Source organism: Labeo rohita, chromosome 17 (genome assembly GCF_022985175.1).
Source record: "Labeo rohita strain BAU-BD-2019 chromosome 17, IGBB_LRoh.1.0, whole genome shotgun sequence".
NCBI lineage: Eukaryota > Metazoa > Chordata > Actinopteri > Cypriniformes > Cyprinidae > Labeo > Labeo rohita.
The window spans coordinates 2,821,164-2,848,706 of record NC_066885.1 but is presented as its reverse complement, the minus strand read 5'-3'; the positions used below and the strand labels follow the sequence as shown (position 1 = coordinate 2,848,706).

Here is a 27,543-nt window from a genome sequence, read left to right as displayed (position 1 = left end):
GATTTACTCAAGCTAGACTAAATAAAACTAACTTAGCTGCTGTTAATATACCATGTTTTATGATATGTTTGAAGTAACGTGGGCTGAACGCCGGTGGCTTTAATCGCAGAGGATACAGTGAACATCTGTGTTCTCAAAGACATTCGTCCCTTGGGAGCGTTCTCTCGGCCTGGAGAAGTTTATCTTGGAATAAAAGTTTTCTGGAAGGATGTATTCTCATGAACGACGTGTCAGAGACTGGATCTGAGTTGTTAAAGCGGCGTACAGATTTCCCATGAGGCTCTGAGAGCACTCGGAGGTCTCTCTCTCTATCGATATGAGATGAATTTCAGCTTTATTTGTTTGTTATCATTATATCTCTGGCATTATCTCTTGAATGCATGAATGGATGGGGATGCTCATTCTGTTGACATTATGAAGGTGGTTTATTTTAGTCTGTTTATTTTTTCCCAAGATGCAACAAGGAGCGTTAATTCAGCAGAAGATAAATAGAAAATTTATTTCTGCTTTCCTAATTGACACAAATAAGGAGTTTCTCATAGCCTGTCTCTCAGTGAACATTCATAGTGTAATGAAATCCTTTAGACATTTACAAAACAAGTGCTGAAAATATTAATTACATGCACATTATGGTTTAATGAAGTTGTGATGTTCTTACAAAGTACATCAGATGAAGCTCAGTGTTTATTTCTGCTTTATTTCTGTTGTTTGCAGGATCCGTTTGTCTTCGAATCAAACTGTTTTTTCAAAGTGGATGCTTTTGGATTCTTCCTGACGTGGAAAAGCGAAGGAAAGGTGAGAGTGTAATGTATCCCAATTCATATTCCATGCTTTAAATGTATGTACCGGTGATGTGAAAATAACATATTTTCCCTAAAATAAGAGAGAGAAAAGGGGGGAAAACATTTAGTTGCGCTGGTGTGTAAATCACATTTTATTATTACATTCAGAAATTATTATAATAGTATTATAATAGTTTTTATTAATTGTTGGAATTGGTTATATTAATTTTACAAAGAGAAATTTTGGCATTGTTTATTTTTGTTTAATTTTTTTGTTATTTTAGCATATCAGGTTAAACTAAATGAAAATGAGAAATGTTGCTGTGGCATATAGCTAAAAATTGAGTTGTATTTGTATTATTATTTTTTTTATATTTTTATATTATATTTAGGAGAAACATTTATATATTTTAGGAACATATATATATATTAGCAGCTGTATAATTTATATAATATATATATATATATATATAATTACATTAATATATATACATATATATATATATATATATAATTTAATTGATATGTATTATATTGTATTTTTATTGTTTCTTATTTATAATAGTTATATAGATATATATTATGTTATTTTAGGATAATATAACTTCATTTTTGTATATTAAATTGTATTTGTATTATTTTTATTTGTAATATTTTTTATATTATATATTTAGGAGAATATGCTATAATTTTATATCAGTAAATGTATAAATTACTGTATGAGAAATTAATAGTTTTAGTAATAAATTAATAATACTTTAGTAATATAAGTAGTAAATGAATAGTAATAGATACTAATTTAATTTCATTTTTTTTTATTATATTGCATTTATGTAATTTAAATAAATAATATATTAAAAATTATTATATATTATATAATAAATATTATAAAACATGAAAAAATATACATATATATTTTTTTCTTTTCTTGTTTTCTTTATGGTTGTAATTGTAAAATACCAGTACATAAAATAAAACATTTACAAACTATATATATATATATATATATATATATATATATATATATATATATAGATTTGATGTTTATATTTGTATATATTTTTTTATAATTGTAATATTTTTATTTTAATACTACATATACTATATATTACTTTATTTAAAAAAGTATATTATCTTTTTATATTTTCTGTGTTCATTAAAGAAAAAATTAGCTAAAGATTTATTAATTTTGTTGTTTTGTTTTTCATATTTATTCATTTTATTTTATACATTTATATTTTTGTTAGGTTAGATGAAATGGAAATTAAAGAAATGTTGCCTTGGCAGCTAGCTGAAATAAAAAAAATACTTTGCTTTAATACTTTGCAATTAAAATTCATATATTCTTAGGTTTATACATTTAAACGGCATTTTTTTAGTATGTTGTAAAAACCTTGCTCATGTAATTAATTTTATTTAATTTTATTTTTTTTTTCTTAGGAAGGTCAGGTTTTCGAGTTTTCCCTGATCAACAGCATACGTGATACCAGTGTACCGAAGGTAAAACTACTAATTCAACATGAGACCCTATTTACTCTCTTAATTCATCTTCCTCGTTTTATTGTAAATGATTAATCAGTGCACATTATTCTAAAGGGAAAAAAAAAACGGAGTCTTATTAACAACCCTGAAATTGAATAAATTTGACATGAATAAAATGAAGTGCCACTCATTTTTTTGCGTTAAATATCTTGTTTTATTCATCAGGTAAATGTTTTTCATTAATTCATTTTTCAAACAGACTGACAGCGCTTTAATGAACTGTATATTTTGATGAGCTTGTGCTGTGATTTGAGAGCTAATGATGATTTTCCAGTGATCTCTGTATTCATGAACTCTCTGTAGGACCCAAAGATCCTCTCAGCGTTGGAGGCCGCGGGAAAATGTGAGAATAACCTGGAGGGCAGAATCATATGCATATGCAGCGGCACAGACCTGGTGAACCTCAGCTTCATGTACGTGGTCACGCAAAACAGCAGCACCGCCAAGGTAACGCCTGCACTCTCTCTCTGTGTGCAGAAATAAAAGATTATGGGCTGAGTAATTATTTTGGATTAATCTGTTAAACATGTTTAGAGGTTTTCAGCTGCATTTGGGTGCTAGCACAGATTGATGTGTTTTATCACAAAAGATTTGTGTTTTTCCTAGACCCTCAGTCATTTCAGATATGAAAATAATGTGAATAAAATATAACAAAATATCAATATAACATTTTATATATAAATATATATTATACTGTACATAATATAAAAAATTAAATGCATAATTGTAAAATAATAAAAAGCTGTTATATCATTAAAATCTTTTTTTCTGTTTTTTAAACATTAACATTATATGTAGTTTTTAAAATATTTTATTTGACATTTAATAAAATAATATATATCAATATCTAAATTAATAAATCTATATAAATAAATAAATAAATCTATTTAAATATCTAAAATATAACAAAATATCCATATAACATTTTATATATAAATAATCATCTATAAAAAGTTTATAAATTTTTATTTTAAATGTGTGTGTGTGTGTGTATTTTTTTCTTGTATAAAGTTTTTCCTTTCATATAAAAAATATGTAAAATATAGAAAAACAAATTTTTTTTTTCTACTTTTTAACAGATTTTGTTAATTTATTGGATTTTTTTATATATTAAATAAAAATGTGAAATAATTTATTATAATAATAAATATAATAAAAAGCTGTTATATCATTAAAATATTTAAAAAATATTTTTTTCTAGTTTTTTTAACAGACTTTATTATGTATTTTTAAAAAAATATATTTTATATATAATAAAATAATCTGTATAAATAATATCTAAATAATAAATCTATTTAAATATCTACAATATAACAAAATATCAAGGTAAATAAAAAGTATAAATTTATTATTATAAATATGTGTGTGTATGCATTATTTATGTATATACATATATATATATATATATATATATATATATATATATATATATACATATATGTATATATATATACATTTCTAGTTTTTAAAAGATTTTGTTAGATTTTAGTTTTTTTAGAAATAAAATAAAATAAAAATATACAATATATTTATTTATATACATATAAAATATAGCAAAATATTAGTATAACATTTTAGATATAAATATATATTATTATGCTGTATATATTATAAAATTTTAAGTGCATACAAATTCGTAATTACAAATGCACTAAAAAGCTGTTATATCAATAAAGTATTTAAATATTTTTTCTATTTTTTAACAGATTTTATTATATATGATCTAATCTAATATAATTAATATAAAATAATATATATAATAAAATAATCTATATAAATAATATCTAAATTATAAATCTATTTAAATATCTAAAGTAAAACAAAATATCCATATAACAATTTATATATAAATAATTAACTATAAGAAGCATATATATTTATTATTAGCAATATGTGTTTGTGTGTGTGTGTGTATACAGTATATATGCATGCATGTCTGATTCTTTCTGTTTCTATATTTAATCTGGCAGATTTTTATTTTATAGATTGTTAGATTCATATTCTATGTAGTTTAAGCAAATATAAATATGATATAAATAAAATAAAGTAAATAAATAATACTAATAAATATATAAATAAAAAAAAAAGTCTGCCAGATTATTTATAGAAAAACTGACCGAAGATTTAGCCTTTCCCTGAAGGATTTCAGCTGAATGAAGGTCATCAAACTCGCATCTAATTCCAGCTCCTGACATCCGCCTGTCACTGTGCCGTCACCGCTGCCGTGTCTTAAAGCGCTGCTGATGTTATCGGCTCCTCTCGAGGGTCCGTTCGTGACCCTTGGGATGCGTGCACTTGTGTTGAACTAGCAAGCAGCTGCTGCTTCGGGACCCTCCGTTGGTCTCGCCCCCGTGTTTTGTCTAAAACATGTGCTTGATTCATTATTAGATTTCCGGGAAGAAAGAGTGTTTGCATTAGGAGAGCATTAGATGTGGCATCCTTTATATCCTGGAATCTTGTGTAAAAATAGCGCACTCATAAAATGAGAAAAACATGTTTACAGAATGGCAATTTGTTTACAGCACATCGTCCACTCGTTCATTCATGCAACCCTTCGGTCTCGATCATTTAATGAGTTCGTTCCCAGTGCTTCATTTTAAAGGGTTAGAGAAATACTTCAACCAGAAATGAGCATTTGCTGAAAATGTCCCCATTCTCAGGTCATCCAAGATGAGAGATGTGGGTGAGTTTGTTTCTTCATGGGAACAGATTTGGAGAAATGTAGAATTACATCACTTGCTCACCAATGGATGTGAATGGGTGCCATCAGAATGAGATTTCAAACAGCTGATAAAAAGATCACAAGTAATCCACACCATTCCAGTCCATCAGTTAACATCTTGAGAATCCAACAGCTGTGTGTTTGATAAAATACTCCATAATACTCCATAATAACGCTTCAGCCAGTGAAAAAGTCCATCTTTTGTTGTCTCTTACATCAAAATTCACCCATGTACACTACCAGTCAAAAGTTTTTGAACAGTAAGATTTTGAATGTTTTTTAAAGAAGTCTCTTCTGTTCACCAAGCCTGCATTTATTTGATCCAAAGTACAGCAAAAATAGTAAAATTTTTAAATATTTTTACTATTTAAAATAACTGTTTTCTATTTGAATATATTTTTAAATGTAATTTAATCCTGTGATTTCAAAGCTGAATTTTTATCAGCTGTTACTCCAGTCTTCAGTGTCACACGATCCTTCAGAAATCATTCTAATATGCTGATTTATTATCAATGTTGAATACATTTGTGCTGCTTAATATTTTTTTGGAAGCTGTGATACTTTTTTCAGGATTCTTTGATCAACAAAAGATTAAAAAGAACAGCGTTTATTAAAAATAGAAAGGTTTTCTAACAATATACACTACTGTTCAGAAGTTTGGGGTCAGTACGTTTTTATTCTTTCATTTTTCTAAAGAAAATAATACTTTTATTCACCAAGGATGTGTTAAATTACTAAAAAGTGATAGCACAGATTTACATGATTAGAAAAGATTTATATTTTGAATAAATGCAGTTCTTTTTAACTTGTTATTCATCAAAGAATCCTGAAAAAAAAGAATCACAGGTTCCAAAAAAATATTTGGCAGCACAACTTTTTCCAACACTTATAATTCTAATAATAAATCAGCATATTAGAATGTTTTTGAAGGATTATGTAACACTTAAGACTGGAGTAACAGCTGATGAAAATTCACCTCTACATCACAGGAATAAATTATTTTAAAGTATATTAAAATAAAAAAATAAAAAAACATGATTTTATATTGTAATAACATTTTGCAATGTTACAGTTATTTTCTGTATTTTTAATCAAATAAATGCAGCATAAGAGACTACTTGAAAAAACATTACAAGTCTTAACTGATCCCAAACTTTTGAGCAGAAGTGTGTACATATGATTTTTTTTTTTTTTTTTTTTGAGAAAGAAATTGATACTTTTATTTAGCAAGGATGTTTTAAATTGATCAAAAGTGACGATAACAGCATTTATAATGTTACAAAAGATTTCTGTTTCAGGTAAATGCTGTTCTTCTAAACTTTCTATTCATCAAAAAAACTTGAAAAAAATGTTAACATAATAATAATAATAATAATAATAATAATAAATGTGACTGAAGGATCGTGTGACTGGAGGAATGATGCTAATAATTCAGCTTTGATCACAGGAATAAAATACATTTTAAAATATATTCAGATAGAAAGCAGTTATTTTAAATAGTAAAAATATTTCAAAATTTTACTCTTTTTGCTGTACTTTGGATCAAATAAATGCAGGCTTGGTTAGTAGAAGAGACTTCTTTAAAACATTAAAAATCTCACTGTTCAAAAACTTTTGACTGGTAGTGTATTTGTTTAGAGCTCTTTTGGACTGTTTTGGCTTGTAAACTGTGCTTTATCTGTGCAGATTTCTCTCCTGATTCAGACAAAATGACTTTTTCACTGGAGGAAGCATTATTATGTATTATGGACTCGTATTTTATCCAGTTTAAAGTTACAAACACACAGCTTTTGTCTTCTCAAGATGTGAACTGATGGACTGGAGTGGTGTGGATTACTTGTGGATTATTGTGATGTTTTTATCAGCTGTTTGGACTCTCATTCTGACGGCACCCATTCACATCCATTGGTAAAAAAGTGATGCAATGCTCCATTTCTCCAGCCTGAGGGTAAGGACATTTTATACTAATTTTCATTTTTGTGTGAGGTTTTCCATTAAGCATGTGAATGAGCATAGTATGCAACTCTACGGTTATGGGTTCGATTCCCAGGAAATGTGTGACGCAAATCTAAAGCAAAAAGCTATCCGCATATTAGCTTGTTTTGGTTTTATATTTTGGTTTGGTTCAATCATGTTCGCCAGAAAGAGCACTGAAACTCTCTGACATTTAAAGTTTTGTTCTCGTATTTGCTTGTGCTTGTTTGCAGCAATGGACAGACGGCTTGCGGTCACTGATTCAGAACTCTCGAGCGAATAACGTGTGTCCGATGACCTGCCTGAGAAAACAGTGAGTGCCACCACAGCTATAAATCACTGGAGCAGTTTCAGCCTGCTAATGCGCTGTCAAGCCACTTTTCATGTTTCATGAAGTATTCAAGGAAATGATTCATCCGGCAGTCGTGCTTCTGACTCATTGCTACTACAAGCTAATTACCCAGAAAAACACGTTTTCTTGGAATGAATATTCGAAAAAAAGTTAAGCTCAATCAGCAGCGTTGCTGATGTGCTGTCAGTTACCACAGATAAATACTTTTCTATCATCCCTCAATTTGTAAAAACAAGCAAAATCCTTGTTTACAGTAATGCATGTATAATCAAAATCTGTGAGGCAAGACATTACAAATGATTTCTAGACACTTACAAGAAAATATGTTATTTAAAGGGGTCATCGGATGCTAAGTTCACTTTTACATGTTGTTTGAACATTAATGTGTGTTGGCAGTGTACACTACCGTTCAAAAGTTTGGGGTCAGTACATTTTTATTGTTTCTTTTCTTTTTTTCTTTTTTTTTTAAGAAATTAATACTTTTATTCACCAAGGATGTATTAAGTTAATAAAGTTAATAATAAATAATTTACATTGTTATAAAATATTTATATTTTGAATAAACATTGAAAAAAAAAAATCACAGGTTCCAAAAAATATTTGGCAGCTCAACTGTTGATATTATCCAACATTGATCATTCTAATAATAAATCCGCATATTAGAATGATTTGTGAAGGATCATGTGACACTTAAGACTGGAGTAACAGCTGATAAAAATTCAGCTTTTCATCACAGGAATAAATTCTATTTTAAAGTATGTTAAAATAAAAAACATTATTTTATATTGTAAAAACATTTTGCAATATTACTGTTTTTTTCTATATTTTTAATCAAATAAATGCAGCCTTGATGAGCATAAGAGACTTCTTTAAAGACTATTACAAGTCTTACTGACCCCAAACTTTTGAACGGTAGTGTATGTACAAATCTACCCTATAACGATAAAAATCCATGCAGTGGTTTTTAATTAATCTGTAAAAATAATATTCCTTTTTTCAAATCGAGTCATTCTCAGATGCCTGTCGTTGTTGCGTCACACCGACAGAGGCCACTCCCACGATAGTTGATTGACATGAGCGTTTCACCTCAGATCAGTTGTAACAGTCCAACCTCCATGTTTTGATGCCGGAGCAGGGATGTAAGTTAGACAAGAATTGAGTGATTGAGGTGTTGTGTTGCTGGATGTAATAAAGAACGTAGTGGTCGTCATTTACTCCTGACATCTGAGCCGCTGAAGATGCAGTGGATTACATTTGTGAAGGGAAGGGAATGCACCTCCCGATCTACATAAATCAGTCTATGTTCATGCGAATCATGATCCAGCTTCACTTACAGAAGAATCTTTGCGATCACCTTTCCTAATAATGTGCTAGTTATCAAGTTTAGTGGCTAAATGCGGCTAAAATAAACAGGCTCGTCACTCCACAGAGAGAAGAGAGGGGCCGGGCAAGCAGAGCTCATTTGCATTTAAAGTAGCCTCGACCAGAACAGGATGATTTTGGCAGAGCTGATTTTAGCAAGGTAAAATGGGTGTTGTTTTATACTACCATTAAGAATTTTTAACCAAAGTATATTATAGACTTTTCATTAAGACCCTAAAGAATCATATCAACTTGTGGAAAATGGGCATCCGATGACCCCTTTAGGATGTAAAAGTGTTTTTTTCCCCTTAACCTAGAATGTTTAATAATGCAAAGTGTCTTTTTTGCTGACATATTCGGTGTTTGTCCTTTTGCTTTTCTGCAGTTGGATGCGATTGTCATTTTTGACCAATGTAAATGGAAAAATACCCGTCAGAAGGTACTTTCTGCATTTTCATTAATAAACCCTAGTTTTGATATTTGGCAGACACATCTTCATTTTGTTCAAAGTTTTCATCCCCTGGCTCTTAATGCATGTTTTTTCCTTCTGAAGCATCAGTGAGCGTTTGAACCTTCTGTAATAGTTGCATATGAGTCCCTCAGTTGTCCTCAGTGTGAAAAGATGGATTGTTGGAAAGGGTTCAAATACACAAAAATGGATCATTCAGGTAAAAACACAGTATTAAGAATCAAGGGGGATGTAAACTTTTGAACAGGGTAATTTTTTTTTTATAAATTCAGCTATTATTTTCTCATGTGGACTATATGTACACATCTTTTATGTGAAATATCTTATTCAGGTCAGTACTAAATAAACAATAACGTGCATCTTGTATGATCCCTCTTAGTTTGGTAAAATAATTAATGTTTTTAATGATTTTGAAAGGGGGGTGCAATCTTTTGACCTCGGCTGTATATGTGATGCGATCTGGGAAAACTCATCAGATGTCCTTTTCAGGAAATTCAGAAAAATAGGTTGAATGTCAATTTTTTTTTTTTTTGTCAACATAAGGTTTTCATTAAATTATTATTCTATAACATCTCTATCATCTCTAAAAACATCTTGGCAAAATTCACTTGTTTAGTGAAGAAAAATAGTGATTTATTGCAACAAGCAGAAATGACCGTCTTTCTCTTATGTTAAAGGAGAAGTCCACTTCCAGAACAACAATTTACAGATAATGTACTCACCCCCTTTTCATCCAAGACGCCCCCCCTAATATAATAGCAGTGGAAACACTGCGTCTCAATCTGCTCAGTCTTGGTGATATCAGTGTCCTAAACAATGTGACAGTGGACTATTTCACATCCAGAGATGAAGGATCAGATGATGAAGTTAATAAAGAGGAGGAGTCCGGTGGCAGTCTGTTAAATGCGCTGCACTCGCTTTACAGGGTAGACTATGCCCATAAAAAACAACGGAATACTGTCCTCTTCAGATTAACATTAGTCTGGTTGTGTAATGATGCAGTATAGCGCTCTGGGAGCTCTCGTTAAACCTGTGAAGTGAAAGTAAAACCTGTTTCACTTTAAAGGAGAAGTCCACTTCCAAAACAAAGATTTACAGATAATGTACTCACCTCCTTGTTCAGGATTTTTCTCCATATAATGGACTGATATGGTGCCCTGATTTTGAACTTCCAAAATGCAGTTTAAATGCGGTTTCAAACGAAAAAAATACAATTTAAATACTTTTTAACTTCAAACGCTCGTCTTGTCTTTCTCTCCCTGAACTCTGTGTATTGTGGCTCAAGACAGTTTGGGTATGTCGAAAAACTCCAATCGTATTTTCTCTCAACTTCAAAAATCATTTCAAAATCATCCTACATCACTGCAGAAGTACCGACACAGTCTTTGCAAAGTGAACATGCAAAGAAGATCAAACACCCTTAACAAAAAAGGTAAAACAGCGATATAGGACGATTTTGAAGTTGAGGGAGAACATGAGATGGGAGTTTTTCCACATACACTAACCGTCATGAACCGAAAAAACAGTTCAGGCAGAGTAAGACAAGACGAGCGTTCGACATTAAAAAGTATATAAATTGTACTATTTTTTTATGGAAATAACTGATCGTTACACTAGATAAGACCCTTCTTCCCTGTTTACAACCGCATTTGGGATCGTTTGAAGCCGCATTTAAACTGCATTTTGTAAGTTCAAAATTGGGGCACCATATCAGTCCATTATATGGAGAAAAATCCTGAAATGTTTTCCTCAAAAAACATAATTTCTTTATGACTGAAGAAAGAAAGGCATGATCATCTTGGTGACGAGGGGATGAGTACATTATATGTTAATCTTTGTTTTGGAAGTGGACTTCTCCTTTAAACCAGTTTTTCTCAAAATTCCATTCCTGAAAATCATAGTTATCAGCCAACTTTAGATAGCCATAACTTTTATTATGTTCAAGCTATGGAAGGTAAAATGAAAGTTAAAACTTCACGTGTTGGGTTTTTCTAGACCGCATCACATATATTCATATAGAAAACAGCTATTTAAAAATTGTAATAATATTTCTCAATATTACTATTTTTTACCATATTTTAATCAAATAAATGCAGCCCTGATGCGCAGAAAAGACTTCTTTCAAAAACATTAAAATATCTTAAAGGAGAAGTCCACAAAACGAAGATTTACAGATAATGTACTCACCCCCTTGTCACCCAAGATGTTCATGTCTTTCTTTCTTCAGCTGTAAAGAAATTATGTTTTTTGAGGAAAACATTTCAGGATTTTTCTCCATATAATGGACTGATATGGTGCCCCGAGTTTGAACTTCCAAAATGCAGTTTAAATGCGGCTTCAAACGATCCCAAATGCGGTTATAAACAATCCCAGCCGAGAAAGAAGGGTCTTATGTAGTGTAACAATCGATTATTTTCATAAAAAATAGTACAATTATATACTTTTTAATGTCAAATGCTCGTCTTGTCTTACTCTGCCTGAACTGTTTTTGTTCCGGTTCATGACAGTTAGGGTATGCTGAAAAACTCCCATCTCGTGTTCTCCCTCAACTTCAAAATCGCCCTATATCGCTGTTTTACCTTTTTTTGTTAAGGGTGTTTGATCTTCTTTGCATGTTCACTTTGCAAAAACTGTGTCGGTACTTCTGCAGTGATGTAGAATGATTTTTAAATGATTTTTGAAGTTGAGGGAGAAAATACGATTGGAGTTTTTCGACATACCCTAACTGTCTTGAGGAAGAATACACAGAGTTCAGGGAGAGCAAGAAAAGACGAGCATTTGAGATTAAAAAGTATTTAAATAGTATTTTTTTAAATTAAAATAGCCGATCGTTTCTCTAGATAAGATGCTTTTTCCTTGGCTGGGATCGTTTACAACCACATTTGTGATCGTTTGAACCCACATTTAAGCTGGATTTTGGAAGTTCAAAATTGGGGCACCATAGCAGTCCATTATAAAAAACATAGTCCTCAAAAAACATAATTTGAGGAATGACAAGGGGGTGAGTACATTATATGTGAATCTTTGTTTTGGAAGTGGTCTTATATTATTTCAAGAAGTACACTTTTCAAGCACGTTCGACATGAAGCAGTTTTCTTAGTTTGAATTGATAAAATAATAGATCTAGTGAAGAGAAATGATCCTGCAGCGTTTGAGTCACTTGATCTAATGAAGGATATTCACACGTTTAATAGAGTCATGTCCATCTTTATAACCAGCCGTTTTGTGCTTTCTCCAGTATCACACGTACCTTTGCCTCGGGCAAAACGGAGAAAGGTATTTTCCAGGCGCTGAAGGATCTCGGTTTACCCAGTGGAAAGGTAATTTTTAACAGCACTTAACTTTCTCTCAGATATCATCAAATCTGTGGAGATCCAGGATGGAGATATTACTAGTGATATAATTGCAATGCTACACCACACATAGGTTTATATATAGTTGTGAACCACATGCCTGAATGTAATTTTAGTTTGCTTTAGTGGTGACAGTAAACTAAATACTACTGTTTTCTACATGCTGTGTACACAATATGTAAAATATAAGAAATTAAATATTATTTATAATTCTAATTGTATAATAAAATTTGTTATATATCATTTTAAAAATATATTGTTATATATTATTTATCTAAAAGTTTTTAAAATATTTTAGATATTTTGTAATGTTTTTTTATGTATAAAACAGATTTATTTTAAATAAAAAAAAATAATAAAATAAAATATTTTAAATAAAAATGTATTTTAAATCCAGTCTTAAGTCACTGGGGTATATTTGTAGCAATAACCAAAAATAAATTGTGTGGGTCAAAATGATTAATTTTTCTTTTATGCTAAAAATCATTAGGATATTAAGTAAAGATCATGTTCCATGAAGATATTTAGTAAATTTCCCACCACAAATATATCAAAACTTAATTTTTGATTAGTAATATGCATTACTAAGAACTTAATTTGGACAACTTTAAAGGTGATTTTCTCAATATTATTCTCAATATTTTGATTTTTTTTTTTTCCACCATCAGAATCCAGATGTTCAAGTAGTTGAATCTCTGCCAAATATTGTACTATCCTAACAAACCATACATCAATGGAATATTTATTCAGCTTTCAGATGTATAAATCTCAATTCAAAAAAATTGACCCTTACGACTGATTTTGTGGTCCAGGGTCACATATGTAAAATATAAAAATATTATTTGTAATTCTAAATGTATAAATATAATACAATTTGTTATATATCTTTTTAAAAATATATTGTTTTATATATTATTTATATAAACGTTTTAAAAATATTTTGGATATATTTTCTACAATTTTTTTAATATAAAACATATTTATTTATTTTAAATAAAAATATTTAAAAAATAAAATGTATTTTAAATCTGTAAGTAAAATAGATAATGCAGACATGCTATATTTGTGGTCACATGAACTCTTTATTTTGCATGTTATTTTCTGCAACATACATAATTCAGGTATAGTTTGTGTAAAATGATGGAGAAGATACCCTTTGGTTATTAATTTTTAGTAACAAATTGTAACCCTTCCAGCTGGTTTGACACTTGATTCATATTTTGTCTTTTAACAGAATGATGAAATCGAGCATGAGATCTTCACCTTTGACAAATTCTACAGCCTTACGCAGAAGATTTGTCCCAGAACTGATATTGAAGTGCTGTTCAAGAAACTGTAAGCATGCAACCTGAGCTTTTATTATTTGTTTAAATATACAGTATATTAAATGAATTGTGCAACAAATGCAAATATACTCTGTGCTGATAGCTGTTGTCAAAACACATGACGTTTTAGTCATTTTGTAAACAGTGGATTGTATCTATTATCTTCATTATTAAGTTCATTATTAAGTATTTGGTTTTAGGAGTCCCCAACAACAGGTTTACACTTTAATTTCTTATATGCATTTAAATTTACATTCTCAAACGATTCGTTTGAAGATGAATCTTTCCAAACCCCTCCCTTGCGTGAGGCTGCTCTTCTCTTATTGGTCAGATGACCCAGTCTGTTGTGTCAACGTATTGCTTCGTCTTTGTTCTTATTACTCCAAGTAATAAGAGCAACAGACATTCAATCTCGAAACATTTCTACACCATAGTGGGTCCGCAGCTGATTAGCAAATCTGTAACGTGATTTAGCAGGAGACCTACAGCTGCACTGAGTGTATACACAACACACAAAACGACATATTTTGCACACTTGACAGAACATTGCAACAACAATTATTAATCATACTTACAGGCTGTGATTTGGAGGAGCAAGCTGGTCTAAATAAACTGGGCACTGACTCCTCTCTCAAGCACAGTTTTACAAATCCTGTGTTGAACTTGTGGAGATTGGGAAAGCAGTCGTCAGCAAGGGTGTAGGTTTGATTTTGGCATTGGTGGGGACACAACGGCAGATAACAGACATTTAAAGGAGAAGTCCACTTCCAGAACAACAATTTACACATAATTTACTCACCCCCTTGTCATCTAAAATGTTCATGTCTTTCTGCCTTCAGTCCAGGGTTGGGGTCAATTCAGGAATGAACTCAACAACAACAATTCAATGAAGGAAATGGAATTGGAATTGGAATTCAACAACAATTACAGGAAACAGAGTTGGAATTGAATTGGAATTACAGGAAGTGGAATTCAATTCAGGGAAATTCCACTGAATTCCGTTTATTGCTGTTTCTGAGCATTTATTTGTGATTGCATTTAGAGACATACATTTGAACTTTATTTATGATGCTTTACAAATACCAAGTAATGTATGAAATAGAGTTGATCAAATGCAAGTAAATAAAAATGAGAACTGTACATTATGAATTAATAATTGAATGACAGTGGTGATAAGTTTCTGGATGTACTATACATTCAATATATGATTACCACATAATATATGTCTCAACTCACAGAAAAATGAGTCATGTTCATTCATGTATTTCATTCACTTTTTATTGCATCGAATTATCATCATTTCCTGAAATTTGGCATTGCTAAGATTGCATCCCTCAGGCCTAAATATCTCAAGTGGAATTTAGTGGAATTTATTTGATTTCAATTCTGTTTCCTGACATTCCAATTCAATTCCAATTCCATTTCCTGTCAGCTGCATGCAATTCCAATTCCAATTCCATTCCAGGAAGTGAATTGGAATTTACCATTCATTCTCAATTCAATTCATGAATGGCCCCAACCCTGCTTCAGTCGTAAAGAAATTATGGTTTTTGAAAAAAACATTTCAGGATTTTTCTCCATATAATGGACTTCATTGGTGCCCCGATTTTGAACTTCCAAAATGTAGTTTAAATGCGGCTTCAAAGGGCTCTAAACGATCCCAGCCAGGGAAGAAGAGACTTATCTAATGAAACGATCTGTCATTTTTTTCGAAAAATAAAATTTTTTATACTTTTTAAGTGCAAAAGCTTGTGTAGCACAGGCTCTGGGATGCGCGTCCGTGGGTCATTCTTGAACGATTCTTTCATTTTGAATGAATCTTTAATGTGACTCGGGAAAAACGAGTCGTCTCGTTGCGCAACGTCCTATTAGGTTCTGTACTGGAATTAGTTCACCTGTTTCGAGTCTTCGGGATTTTCAAGTTGTTCGTTCATCTTATGGGGTTGTCACGTGATTTGTCACGTGATTGTCAACGAACGACTCAAACCCGAAAACTTGTCAGATAAGAGGTGAGGTGAGCTAATCATAGACTAAAGACCCAGGTAAACAATAAATGAATCTTTTGTGTTTCTTATAGCATTATAGTTTTGTCTTGTTTGTAGTGTGATCAACGTTTGTGTAAGCAGTAGATGTGTTAGGGAAGTAACACGTAACATTTTAATTATATTTTGCTAAAATGAATGAAATGACTTAAAAAAAGATTCGTTCATTTTGCTGAACGAAACTCAAAGGTCCGAGTCGGTAAAATGATCCAAACTTCCGATCACTACTACGAATCACGTGTAAGTTCATCGTCTGTGTACTCCGGCTAAAAAAGGTAGAGTATGGTGAAAAACTCCATCTTATTTTCTCCTACAACTTGAGAGGAGAACATCGTTGTACCTTTTTGTTTGTAAACTGCGTTTGACTTACTTGCTCTTTCTTAGTTTTTGCATGTTCGCTTTGTAAACACTGGGTCTGTGGTTCTGCCTACTTTTGGCGTGACCTTTCGACATGATTCAGTAGTATGAGAACGTGCATCCCAGAACCTGTGCTACACAAGCTTTTGTGTTTAAAAACTTTACAAATTTTTATTTTCTGAAAAAAATGACCGATCGTTTCGCTAGATAAGACCCTTCTTCTTCGGCTGGGATCATTTAGAGCCTTTGAAGCTGCATTTACACTACATTTTGGAAGTTCAAAATCGGGGCACCAATCAAGTCCATTATATAAAGAAAAATGCTGAAATGTTTTCCTCAAAAACCATAATTTCTCTACGACTTAAGACAGAAAGACATGAACATCTTAGATGACAAGGGGATGAGTAAATTATTTGTGAATTGTTGTTCTGGAAGTGGACTTCTCATTCTCCTTTAACTGACAATTTAGTAGTGCTGGATATTAAATCTCAAATTGTAAACCGATATCTGTTTTAATGATGTTTTTTGGATTGTTTGACTGCTTAAAAGAGAATATAGGTATAAAATATAACTTAATTTGTGTTTCCTGCTTGCTAAAATTCACATGCATAAACAAAAATCTAGCTAAATCACTCTTTTCTTGATTCAAAGTTGATCTTGACAAGTACATAGAAATTATCCAACGCTCTGTTCATCCTAAGCAGTGAAAACTACATCTCTGTATTCATCCTATGTGTCTTCTTAACATGTTAACCTTGCAACACATCCCTTACTCAAAAAAAAAAAAAAAAAAAAAAAACGTGGTTACAATAGTTAAACCATTGTAACCACAAATTAAACTATAATTAGTGTAAAGCTGTGGTTATACAAAAAACCATCCTTACTACACTTTTACTATAGTAAAACCATGGTTAATTTTCTTAAGGGATTCGTATTTGTGTACACTTTATTTCTTTCATTCTTTCTTTTTGTTTTTATTACTGTTCAGCCTTAATGCTGTGGTGTTTTCTACTGTTTTAAATAGAAATCAGAAAAAGATTCGCGATAGGCGGTTCAAAGTCCTGATCTGAATCAAATGATTTACGATACGCGATCCGAAGTTCCGATCTAAAACAAATTATTCGTGATCCGCGGTCCAGAGTCCCGATCTGAATAATGATTCGCGAACCGTCATTTCAGATCAGGACTCGGAGCGCGGATCGCGAATCATTTAATTTGCGGAATGATTCGCGACCTCGTTCCTAAGTTCCGATCTAAATCAAATGATTCCCAGTGCGCAGCTAGGTCCCAATCTGAATAATGATTCGTGAACCGTCATTTCAGATCAGGACTCGGAGCGCGGATCGCGAATCATTCAATTCGCGGAATGATTCGCGACCTCGTTCCTAAGTTCCGATCTAAATCAAATGATTCGCAGTGCGCGGCTAGGTCCCGATCTCAATAATGTGCATACTATCCATCCTAAATTCTGTGTGATAGTAATTGTCAATACTATTTAGGGCAGAAAGAGTGGATAGTATGCATATTGGGACGCAAACGCAGGGCAGGACTCGAAGGACGAATCGCGAATCATTCAATTCGCAAAATGATTCGCAAACCTGCTCCGAATGCGCAAAGTTCCGATCTAAATTAAATGATTCGCGTTACGCGAGCAATCTGAAGTCCCGATCTTAAGTGATTCAAATGATTCGTGATGCGATTGGAGCCGCTTCGAAACAGTGAATCATTTTGCGACGCAATGGAACTGATTCGGAGTTTCAAAAAGCTCCGTTTAACACATCGTTCCGTGCTTTTTATCATAATTACAAGCGATGTTCGAAAACGAATGGCTCTCTTTTGATCTGGTTTTTTGTTAGTGAATCGCTTGAAATGAATGATCCAAGTCACGTGTTTGAATTTGAATCAATCGGAGCTGTTCTATCGTAAATGACTCGCTCAGTTGATTCGGGTTGTCCGTTCCGCCGCTTTTCGAGTCTTCAGCCATGTTTATTCAACACGTACGAACACTATACATAAATTTTTTTTGTTGAGTTTGTAGCTTAATTCTCTATGTTTGAAATAGTTTGACCACTGCGGTTCAGTTGGTGACAGTTTAATAGGAAATCAGCTGAAAAGCATCCAGTCATCTCATGCCATTAATGTGAATGTTCAGTTTTTCAGTATATATTATAATAAATAGGCCTATGTGAGAAATTGTAGTTGTATCTGATTGTATTATTCTATATAGAGTAATAGTTAATATAAAAAGAGCAAACAGAACTTCATAATAGGGGCACTTTAATACATGTTCATAGTCTTATTATGAAAGATTCATCAGTGCATGTTATTCCTAAAAATAGTATCATATGATATTTTTAATGTATTAAAATATATTTTGAATGCAAACACCTCATCAATAAACTACAGTAGTTTACTGTCATCAATGAACATTGTTTTGGAAGCATTTTTCCCAGGAGTTGCACAACATTAAACTAAACAGTGTTGAATTTAATCATGCATTGCCTGAGGAGCTTGAATATTAAACCATTAATCTAACTCGACTCACTGAGAAACATGTAATAAAATGAGCTGTGCAACCTCCAGTCAACTTGAAACATGAATGAAACATGAATAATGTCACTGATAAATCTTTCATAACACCAGAAGCATAAATTAAAGGAATAGTTCACCCAAAAAATGAAATTAAAATTACTCACCCAAAGGCCATCCAAGATGTAGATGAGTTTGTTTCTTCATCAGATTTGGAGAAATGTAGCGTTGCGTTACTTGCTCACCAATGGATGTGAATGGGTGCCGTCAGAATGAGAGTCCAAACAGCTGTTAAAAACATCACAAGTAATCCACACCACTCCAGTCCATCAGTTAACATCTTAAGAAGCCAAAAGCTGTGACTTCAAACCATTGCTTCTGGCTATTATTAAACGGTGCTTGATCTGTGCGGATTTCTCTCCTGATTCAGATTAGATTTATATTTTTGGGTGAACTATTCCTTTTAGAAAGTCTGTTTTCTTGTGTCATGTTTCATGTGTTGAATTTCGTTTTTTTAACAGGAGAGACAAAAGTGATTATTTAGGCGTTGACCAGTTAGTTCACTTTTTGAACGAAGTAAGTAATGCTTTCCTTTAATTGCTTTCAATATCGTGCATGTCTTATTCCCAGACAGCATGTTTATTTAGCAGTCTGTAATGTTTTCCTTCACATCTGCATGCGATGAAAATATAACGTTAGCCTGAATGACAGAATATCCCTGTTTGAGACATTAAATCAAGCATTATTGAGACATTTGTGTCTGTTATGTGTTTTTTCCTTTGAAGTCTGTAGTCTTCAATCTCTATTGTTTTATTTAACATTTCTCTTCTCTTCTACTTCTTCAAAGAAGCATCATAATTTAACAAGAGCTGTTCCTTTTGTTTAACTCCGTGCGTGTGTTTATTAAACAAAGATGCTTTTAACGAATTACTGGGGTTCCTTGACCTAGTTAAGTAACCTTGACGTTTTGTTCTCTTGTGTAGAATCAGAGAGATCCGCGTCTGAATGAAATACTCTTCCCGTTCTTCGACTCGAAATGTGCTTTCCAGATCATACAGCGATATGAACCTGATGAGAAACTGAGGAGGAAAGGTGTGTGGCACGTTATTGTGTTTGTATGTGACCATTTGTTCTTTAAATGGTGTCTGATGTCTATGTTTTGTCTTTTTGTACCCTTATTTATTACCCAGCTGTCTGGAATACTTGATTGTGACAGTGCTGGCATTTTGCAGTCCAAAAAAAAAATTTGAGTATATAAAAATATTTTAAAAATTATAAATTTACATATAAAATAAATAAAATATATACAAATATTTAAAATTTTGTGTGTATATATATATATATATATATATATATATATATATATACACACACACACAAAATTGTAAATATTTTAATTTAATTTTAAATATATATATATATATATATATATATATATATATATATATATATATATATATATATATATATATATATATATATATGTTTTACAATTTCTATATGTATATTTTTTATAATTATTTTAATATATTCATATTGTAAAAATTGTAAATAGTTTATGGTTTTATATATGGTTTTGGGCAAATAAATAAATATTATATATATATATATATATATATATATATATATATATATATATATATATATATATATATTTTTTTTTTTTTTTTTTTTTTTTTTTTTTAACACATTATATTTATTATTAAATATATATATACATATATACATCCCTCATGCCTTAAAGTCACATTCATGTATTATTATGTAAATATAGTTTTGTAATCTTGGAGTGCCACCTAGTGTAGAAGTACAGTGACTCTTCATTTCAACATCCTGATTTAGATCAATTACAGGACTGTCTTAAACATCTCATTCATAAATGCATGAGCAATGAATGGACTTTCATTAAATGGATTTGTGCAGGTCTGATGTCATGTGACGGGTTCTGTCGGTATCTGATGTCTGATGAAAACGCTCCCGTGTTTCTGGACCGGCTGGAGGTTTATCAGGAGATGGATCATCCACTGTCTCACTACTTCATCAACTCGTCTCACAACACCTACCTGACCGGCAGACAGTTTGGAGGGAAGTCGTCAGTGGAGATTTACAGACAGGTGCTGCTGACCGGATGCAGGTACGAGCAGATGCAGAATATCAGCCTGATTGAATCCAGATGAATGCAAATGTAAAAAAAAAAAAAAAGATCATCTGTTAGATTGCTAAATTAATTTTTCCCTGTTTAATCTTTCCAACTCAGAAATGTGTGGGAAATTCAGAAAAATCAGCAACACACTGAATTTTATGTGAAATGTTGAAGTAATCCAATAATCTTTGTTTTATTTACAACTTCAAAAAATAAGTTTTTACAGTGTGGAATGTTAAATAATAAACTTAAAAACTCAACTATTATCACTCAAAAAAGTTTGAATTTACTTACTTTACTTTTTTTTTTGGTTTGTTACTTATACTTCACTGAAATTTTGGTTTAATAAAACAATAATCCTCCTTTTTATTATCATACTTATTTATTTTAAAATAATTTATTACAGTTTTTAATTACAATAACATATTTTTTACTTTTATTTCATTTTATTTTATTATAATGCATAAAAATGCATTTGTCTCATAATTTGCACCTTAACATTTCTTTTCTTTTTTTTTAAATGTAGGTTTGCTTTATTCATTATAAAACTACAATTAATTCATAATTATAAAATTACAATTAATAACAAATGTAAATAAAGCAACAAATTGTCTAATTCAGACATAAGGATGTGGAATTAGAGTTTAGTACAGTCTGTTAAGACAGATGCATAATGTATGGTTTCTGAATCAGATTTATTATTTTATTTTTTATTTTTTGCAACACTTTCATTAATATTTGAAAAAAAATATACAGACGTTTATTGCATTATTTTGAGATTATCTGCTAATTAATCTTTTCTAAATTGAGAAGTACCATTTATCAACATAGATTCATACATTTTTAACAATGTGTTTAATATATTATATATTTAAAGCAATATATATTTGAAAATGCCTTATTAATTAGCCTGCAGATATTATATTGTTGCCAATTATTTGTGTTTTTTAAAATAAAAAACACAAATAAGTAACAATTTTACTATTTAAAATTTTTAAATAAGTAACACTTAAAATTAATTTAATAACTTTCTAAATGATGAGAAATACCATTAACCAACCATTTTTAATTCATACATTTTTAAATGCGATTGTACAGCTATTAATATGGAAAGCAGTATATATTATCTGAAAATACTTAAGCAATTAGGCTGCAGGTATTATAGAGTGCTACCAAATTGTGTTTTTTTTTTTATTTGTTTATTTATTCATTTAGTTTTATATGGGTAGTGCTTTAATTTAATTTAATTTAATTTAATTTAATCTGATTTTATTTAATTTTAATTTAATTTAATTTAAGTTAATTTATATTTATAACTTTTTCTAAATTATGAGAAATACCATTCAGCAATATTAATTTTTAATAACTTATTTTATTTAATATTTTTTCTAAATTATGAGAAATGTATTTATTTATTTATTTTTATATGGGTAACGCTTAAATTAAATTTAATACATTTCTTTAAAAACAAGCATTATTATGACAATTTATAAATGCACTTTTTAAATCAAATGTGATTGTACATCTGTTAATCTGTAAAGCAAAATGTATTATTTGTGAATGCTTTATCAATTACAGCTGTTATAAAGTGTTAGCAAATAATATAAAATGTTGTTGGTTTGATAGAATAGAAATTCTATACTGCCAGTACACTTGAAATAATGACTATTTAAAAACAAGAAATCTTATAAAGTGTGTGTTTAATGAAAAAAAAATTGATTTTTGCAGCATGCATTTCAAAACTAACCCTAAAACCGATACAAATCGTCTGTCAGTTTGAGTTTTTATTGTTGAAAGTGTCAGAAACACATGGTTTGTTATTTTATTTGGCAGGTGTGTTGAATTGGACTGCTGGGATGGAAAAGGTGAAGATCAGGAACCCATAATCACCCATGGCAAGGCCATGTGCACCGACGTCCTCTTCAAGGTGAACGCAAGCACAGAAACCTTCAGTGTGTGTGTGTTCAGAATCAGTGTTTTTGTGTTCTTTCTCCTGCAAAAGAATCTTATGCGATTTCTGTGGAGCTTTAAATAGTCAATCAAATGTGTCTGTATTCATGCTTTAGTCTGAAAATATTTACAATATGTTATATGCAGGACGTCATTCAGGGAATTAAAGAAACGGCCTTCCTGACATCAGAGTATCCTGTGATTCTGTCCTTCGAAAACCACTGCACGTACGTATGCGCTTAGACATTCAACCAGCTCCTTATTAATATCTCACAAACTAGATAAATAAGTAATAAATATCATAATAATTTAAAGGAATAGTTCACACAACAATGAAAGTTTGCTGAAAATGTACTCACCCTCAGGCTGTAGATGAGTTTGTTTCTTCGTCAGATTTGGAGAAATGTAGCATTCCATCACTTGCTCACCAATGGATGTGAATGGGTGCCGTCAGAATGAGAGTCCAAACAGCTGATAAAAACTTCACAATAATTCACAAGTAATCCACACCACTCCAGTCCATCAGTTAACATCTTGAGAAACCAAAAGCTCTGTGTTTGTAAGAAACAAATCCACCGTTTAGACCGTTTTAACTTCAAAACTTTTGCTTTTGGTTAAAATAAGAGTCCATAATTCATAATAACGCTTCCTCCAGTGAAATCTCCTGTTGTCTCTCACATCAAAATTCATTTGTTTAGAGCTGTTTTGGGCTGTTTTAGCTTGTAAACGGTGCTTGATCGGTGCAGATTTCTCTCCTGATTCAGACCAGACCACTTTTTCACTGGAAAAGCATTATTATAGATTATGGACTCATATATATTTTTAAATATATTTTCCCTGTTTATTTTCATATTTGCTTTTATGCTTATTTATCCATGTTATATTATCATACATTTACCATTATAGTTTTTATTAATATTTAGAATTTTTACATTTTGTGTATTTTTTTTTTTTTTTTTTTTACATAAATTCACATTTCATAAATATATATATATTTTTTACTTTTTTTTTTTTACATTTTAATTTTAGTAATTTTAGTTAGTAATTTTCTTGCTTTTTTTTTTTTTTTTTTTTTTTTTTTTTTTTTTACATTTTTATTCATTCTTTCAAAATATGTTTACGTAGTTTTTAGAAATTTTAGATTTTTAGAATTTCAGTTGTATTTTTTGTAATTTTATTTGATCTTCATGTTAATCTAAATGAAAATGAGAAGTGTTGGCAGCTAACTTTTTTAGATTTTTTGTTTCATTTTATTTTAGGTGACAAAAATATATATATTTTTATTTTAGTTATTGATAATAACTAATAATGTTTCGTTTTGCTTTTACCAATATTAGTTGTATTACCAATACAAGTTAGTTTTTTTATATTTTTATTTTTTAAATATGTTTTCCCTATTCATTTTTTTTTATTAACAATTTTTTTTTTTTTTTTTCTTTTTACATTTTTCATTTTAAATTTAAACAGTAATTTTCTTGCGTTTTTGCTATGTTTATTAGTTTTTTTAAATGTTTATGTAGTTTTTAGAAATTGTATTTCAATTTTATTTTTAGTTATTTTATTTAATCTTCATGTTAATCAATATTAATTTTTTTATATTAATATTAAAGTGTTAATGTTAACAAAAAAAGAAGAATATTTTTGTATGTTTTTCTTTATTTCATTTTATTTTAGGTAACAAAAATATTTCCTTTTTTTTGTTTTAGTTATTGATAATAAAAAAACACATTTTTTTTGTTTTGTTTTGCTTTTACCAGTGTTATATAACAGTTTTTATTAATATTTTGAATTAGTTTTTTTTTATACTTTAGATTTTTTTAAAATATATTTTCCCTATTCATTTTCATTTTAAAGTTGTAGTAATTTTTTTGCTTTTTTTGGTCTTTTTTCTGTCCATATAGCTTTTATGAATATTTATTAATATTATTTCTTAAGTGCCTTTAATTACATACATTTGCTTTCATGCATGTTATAATATCACAAATTTACCATTATAGTATTGCATTTTTTTTTTTTTTTTTACAGAAATTCACATTTTATAAATAGTTTGAGTTTTTTTAGGTAACAAATATATTTTAATTTGTTTTGTTTTAGTTACTGAAAAAAAACAACTCTTGGCTTCTCAAGATGTTAACTGATGTACTGGAGTGGTGTGGATTACTTGTGGATTACTGTTATGTATTTATCAGCTGTTTGGACTCTCATTCTGACGGCACCCATTCACATTCATTGGTGAGCAAGTGATAGAATGACACATTTCTCCAAATCTGATGAAAAAACAAACTCATCTAGATCTCAGATGGCCTGCGGGTGAGTAAACATTCATCAAACTTTTATTTTGTGTGAACTATTCCTTTAATAATCATAAAAGAAATGCACAATAAACCCACTGTGTTGTGTTTCTCTCAGGAAACATCAGCAGTATAAACTGGCGCGATACTGCGAGGACATTTTTGGAGATTTGCTCCTAAAACAGCCGTTAGACGATTTCCCGGTGTGTTTAATTACACTTTAATCCTGTATTATATTGTGTGTTTATTTAGAAGCTCATAACACAATTATGAGCTAAAGTTGTCTTTCTCTCTGTCCCAGATGGAGGCCGGATGTCCGCTGCCGTCCCCAAATGACCTTAAAGGGAAAATCCTCATTAAGAACAGAAGATTAAAACCTGAAGTTGAAAAAAGTAGTGATATGAACCACTTTCATATATTCACCACAATCATTTCTATCAGTTACTACAGAAAAATGATCCTAAAGTAAATAATATCACATCACAAAAGTCATAAGCACCACTTATAAATCAAGTAACTGTAGTAAAACATTTTGGAAGTAATATCAACAAATAAGTATCTATGTCAACAAATGCAATTCTCTCCTAAAACTCAAAACAGTGATGTATATTAATACGTTTTTGTTAAACAGAACAGCTGGAGCACTTTAAGAAGCATATGGAAGCTGGAGAGCCGAGCATCTCCACGAACATGTCTGAAGATGAGAACGAGGAGGAGATGGCCACTGGTGAGGAAGAGTCGTTAAGATGCAAAGCACATCTGTTAATTATTTGCTTGGTTGCAATACGTTTTTGCGCCGTATTTAAAACTAAAGGTCTGATCTGTTTCCTTGCATACTAAGAACAAAAGATGGTTTTATCCAAAGTGTCTTACAGTGCATTCAGGCTATTCATTTTCAATTAATGCATTCCCATAATCTGTTGACATGTAATGCTTTGTGCATGGAAATATTAAAAATGCGTTCAGTTACACGCTGTAAAAGTGCCACGTTCTGCATATTTGTCATAATTTAGATATTCGCAGTCATTTTCCAGTCTCCAGTCACAAACCTGTGTTGTTGTCATTATCTAAAAGTACTAAAAAAAAATTCTGTTCTTTGAAATAAAGTAGAAATAAAAATAAATAAATAAATAAATGACTCAATGAATGAATTATTTAATAAATATTAAACTTTTATTTAAAAATTAAACTTATGCATTTAGAATTTTAAAAATGAAAAATTTAAATTTAAACGTTTTAAAAATTAAAAATTTAAACGGTTAACTGAAATAAAATCAGTTTGAGTTCTAAAATTACTCAAGCTAAAACTGAAATAAAAAATGTAAAAACATTTTCTGTTGATTGAAATAAAGCAGAAATAAAATGAATGAATAAATAAATATTAAACATTTAAAAAATAAATTTTACAATTTAAAAAAAATAATTTTAAAATAAAAACATAAAAATGTTAATTTAAAATTCAGATTAACTGAAATAGAATTAGTTTGAGTACTAAAATTACTCAAGCTAAAACTTAAATAAAATTAAAAAACATTTTCTGTTAATTTAAGTGAAGCAGAAATTAAAATAAATAAATAAATATTAAACATTTATTTTTAAAAAATTAAGCTTAAAATAAATCAAAAACTTAAAAATTTTAATTTAAAAATTGTAAAAATTTAAAAATGTTAATTTAAAATTCAAATCAACTGAAACAGAGTTAGTTTGAGTACTAAAATTGCTCAAGCTAAAATAAATCTGAATCTGAAATAAATCTGTTGATTGAAATAAAGCAAAAATAAAATGAATGAATGAATAAATAAATAAATAAATACATAAATATTAAACTTTTAATTTTTTTTTAAAGATTTAAAAAAAATTAGAATTCAAATTAACTGAAATAAAATTACATGGAATGAATGAATATTAAACTTTTACTTAAAAATTAAACTTTACAAATGAAAAAATATATATATAATTAACACAATTAAAATTTTACATTTTTTAATTTTAAAATTTTAAAAATTGTAATTTAAAATTTAAATTAACTGAAGTAAAATTAGTTTAAATACTAAAATTACTCAAGCTAAAACTGAAATGAAAAATGAAAGAAAGCCCAATAGAAATATTAATGAAATATAATTAAATAAGCAGTAAAAAAAAACTAAAAATAAAAATGTATATAAAACTATAGACATTTTAAAAACAATAAAACTAATACAAATGACAAAAAAAAAAAAAAAATTTTAAAAAAGTCTGCTAAATCAAAATATGAATTATTACTGTAATAGTATCCCTAAAGTTAAACAGGATAATTGAGTAATTCTGAGTATTTTTACTGTATGCAATTGATTTTCATTATGATTGACTA

At 29.8% G+C, this 27,543-nt stretch overlaps 1 protein-coding gene across 2 annotated transcripts in view; it reads left to right on the top strand.

The window, feature by feature from the left end:
• Nucleotides 1–27,543, top strand: part of LOC127179468 (1-phosphatidylinositol 4,5-bisphosphate phosphodiesterase beta-4) — an 88,038-nt gene that overhangs the window by 5,664 nt on the left and 54,831 nt on the right. For both annotated transcript variants that reach the window (XM_051133001.1, XM_051133002.1), the window contains exons 3-17: nt 715–795; nt 2,223–2,282; nt 2,628–2,771; nt 7,254–7,333; nt 9,120–9,173; nt 12,442–12,523; nt 13,791–13,891; nt 19,331–19,385; nt 19,793–19,901; nt 20,733–20,943; nt 22,786–22,879; nt 23,050–23,129; nt 25,312–25,396; nt 25,495–25,585; nt 25,825–25,920. In XM_051133001.1, coding sequence (XP_050988958.1) covers nt 715–795; nt 2,223–2,282; nt 2,628–2,771; nt 7,254–7,333; nt 9,120–9,173; nt 12,442–12,523; nt 13,791–13,891; nt 19,331–19,385; nt 19,793–19,901; nt 20,733–20,943; nt 22,786–22,879; nt 23,050–23,129; nt 25,312–25,396; nt 25,495–25,585; nt 25,825–25,920 — 1,423 coding nt within the window. The remainder of the gene's footprint in view (nt 1–714; nt 796–2,222; nt 2,283–2,627; nt 2,772–7,253; nt 7,334–9,119; nt 9,174–12,441; nt 12,524–13,790; nt 13,892–19,330; nt 19,386–19,792; nt 19,902–20,732; nt 20,944–22,785; nt 22,880–23,049; nt 23,130–25,311; nt 25,397–25,494; nt 25,586–25,824; nt 25,921–27,543) is intronic.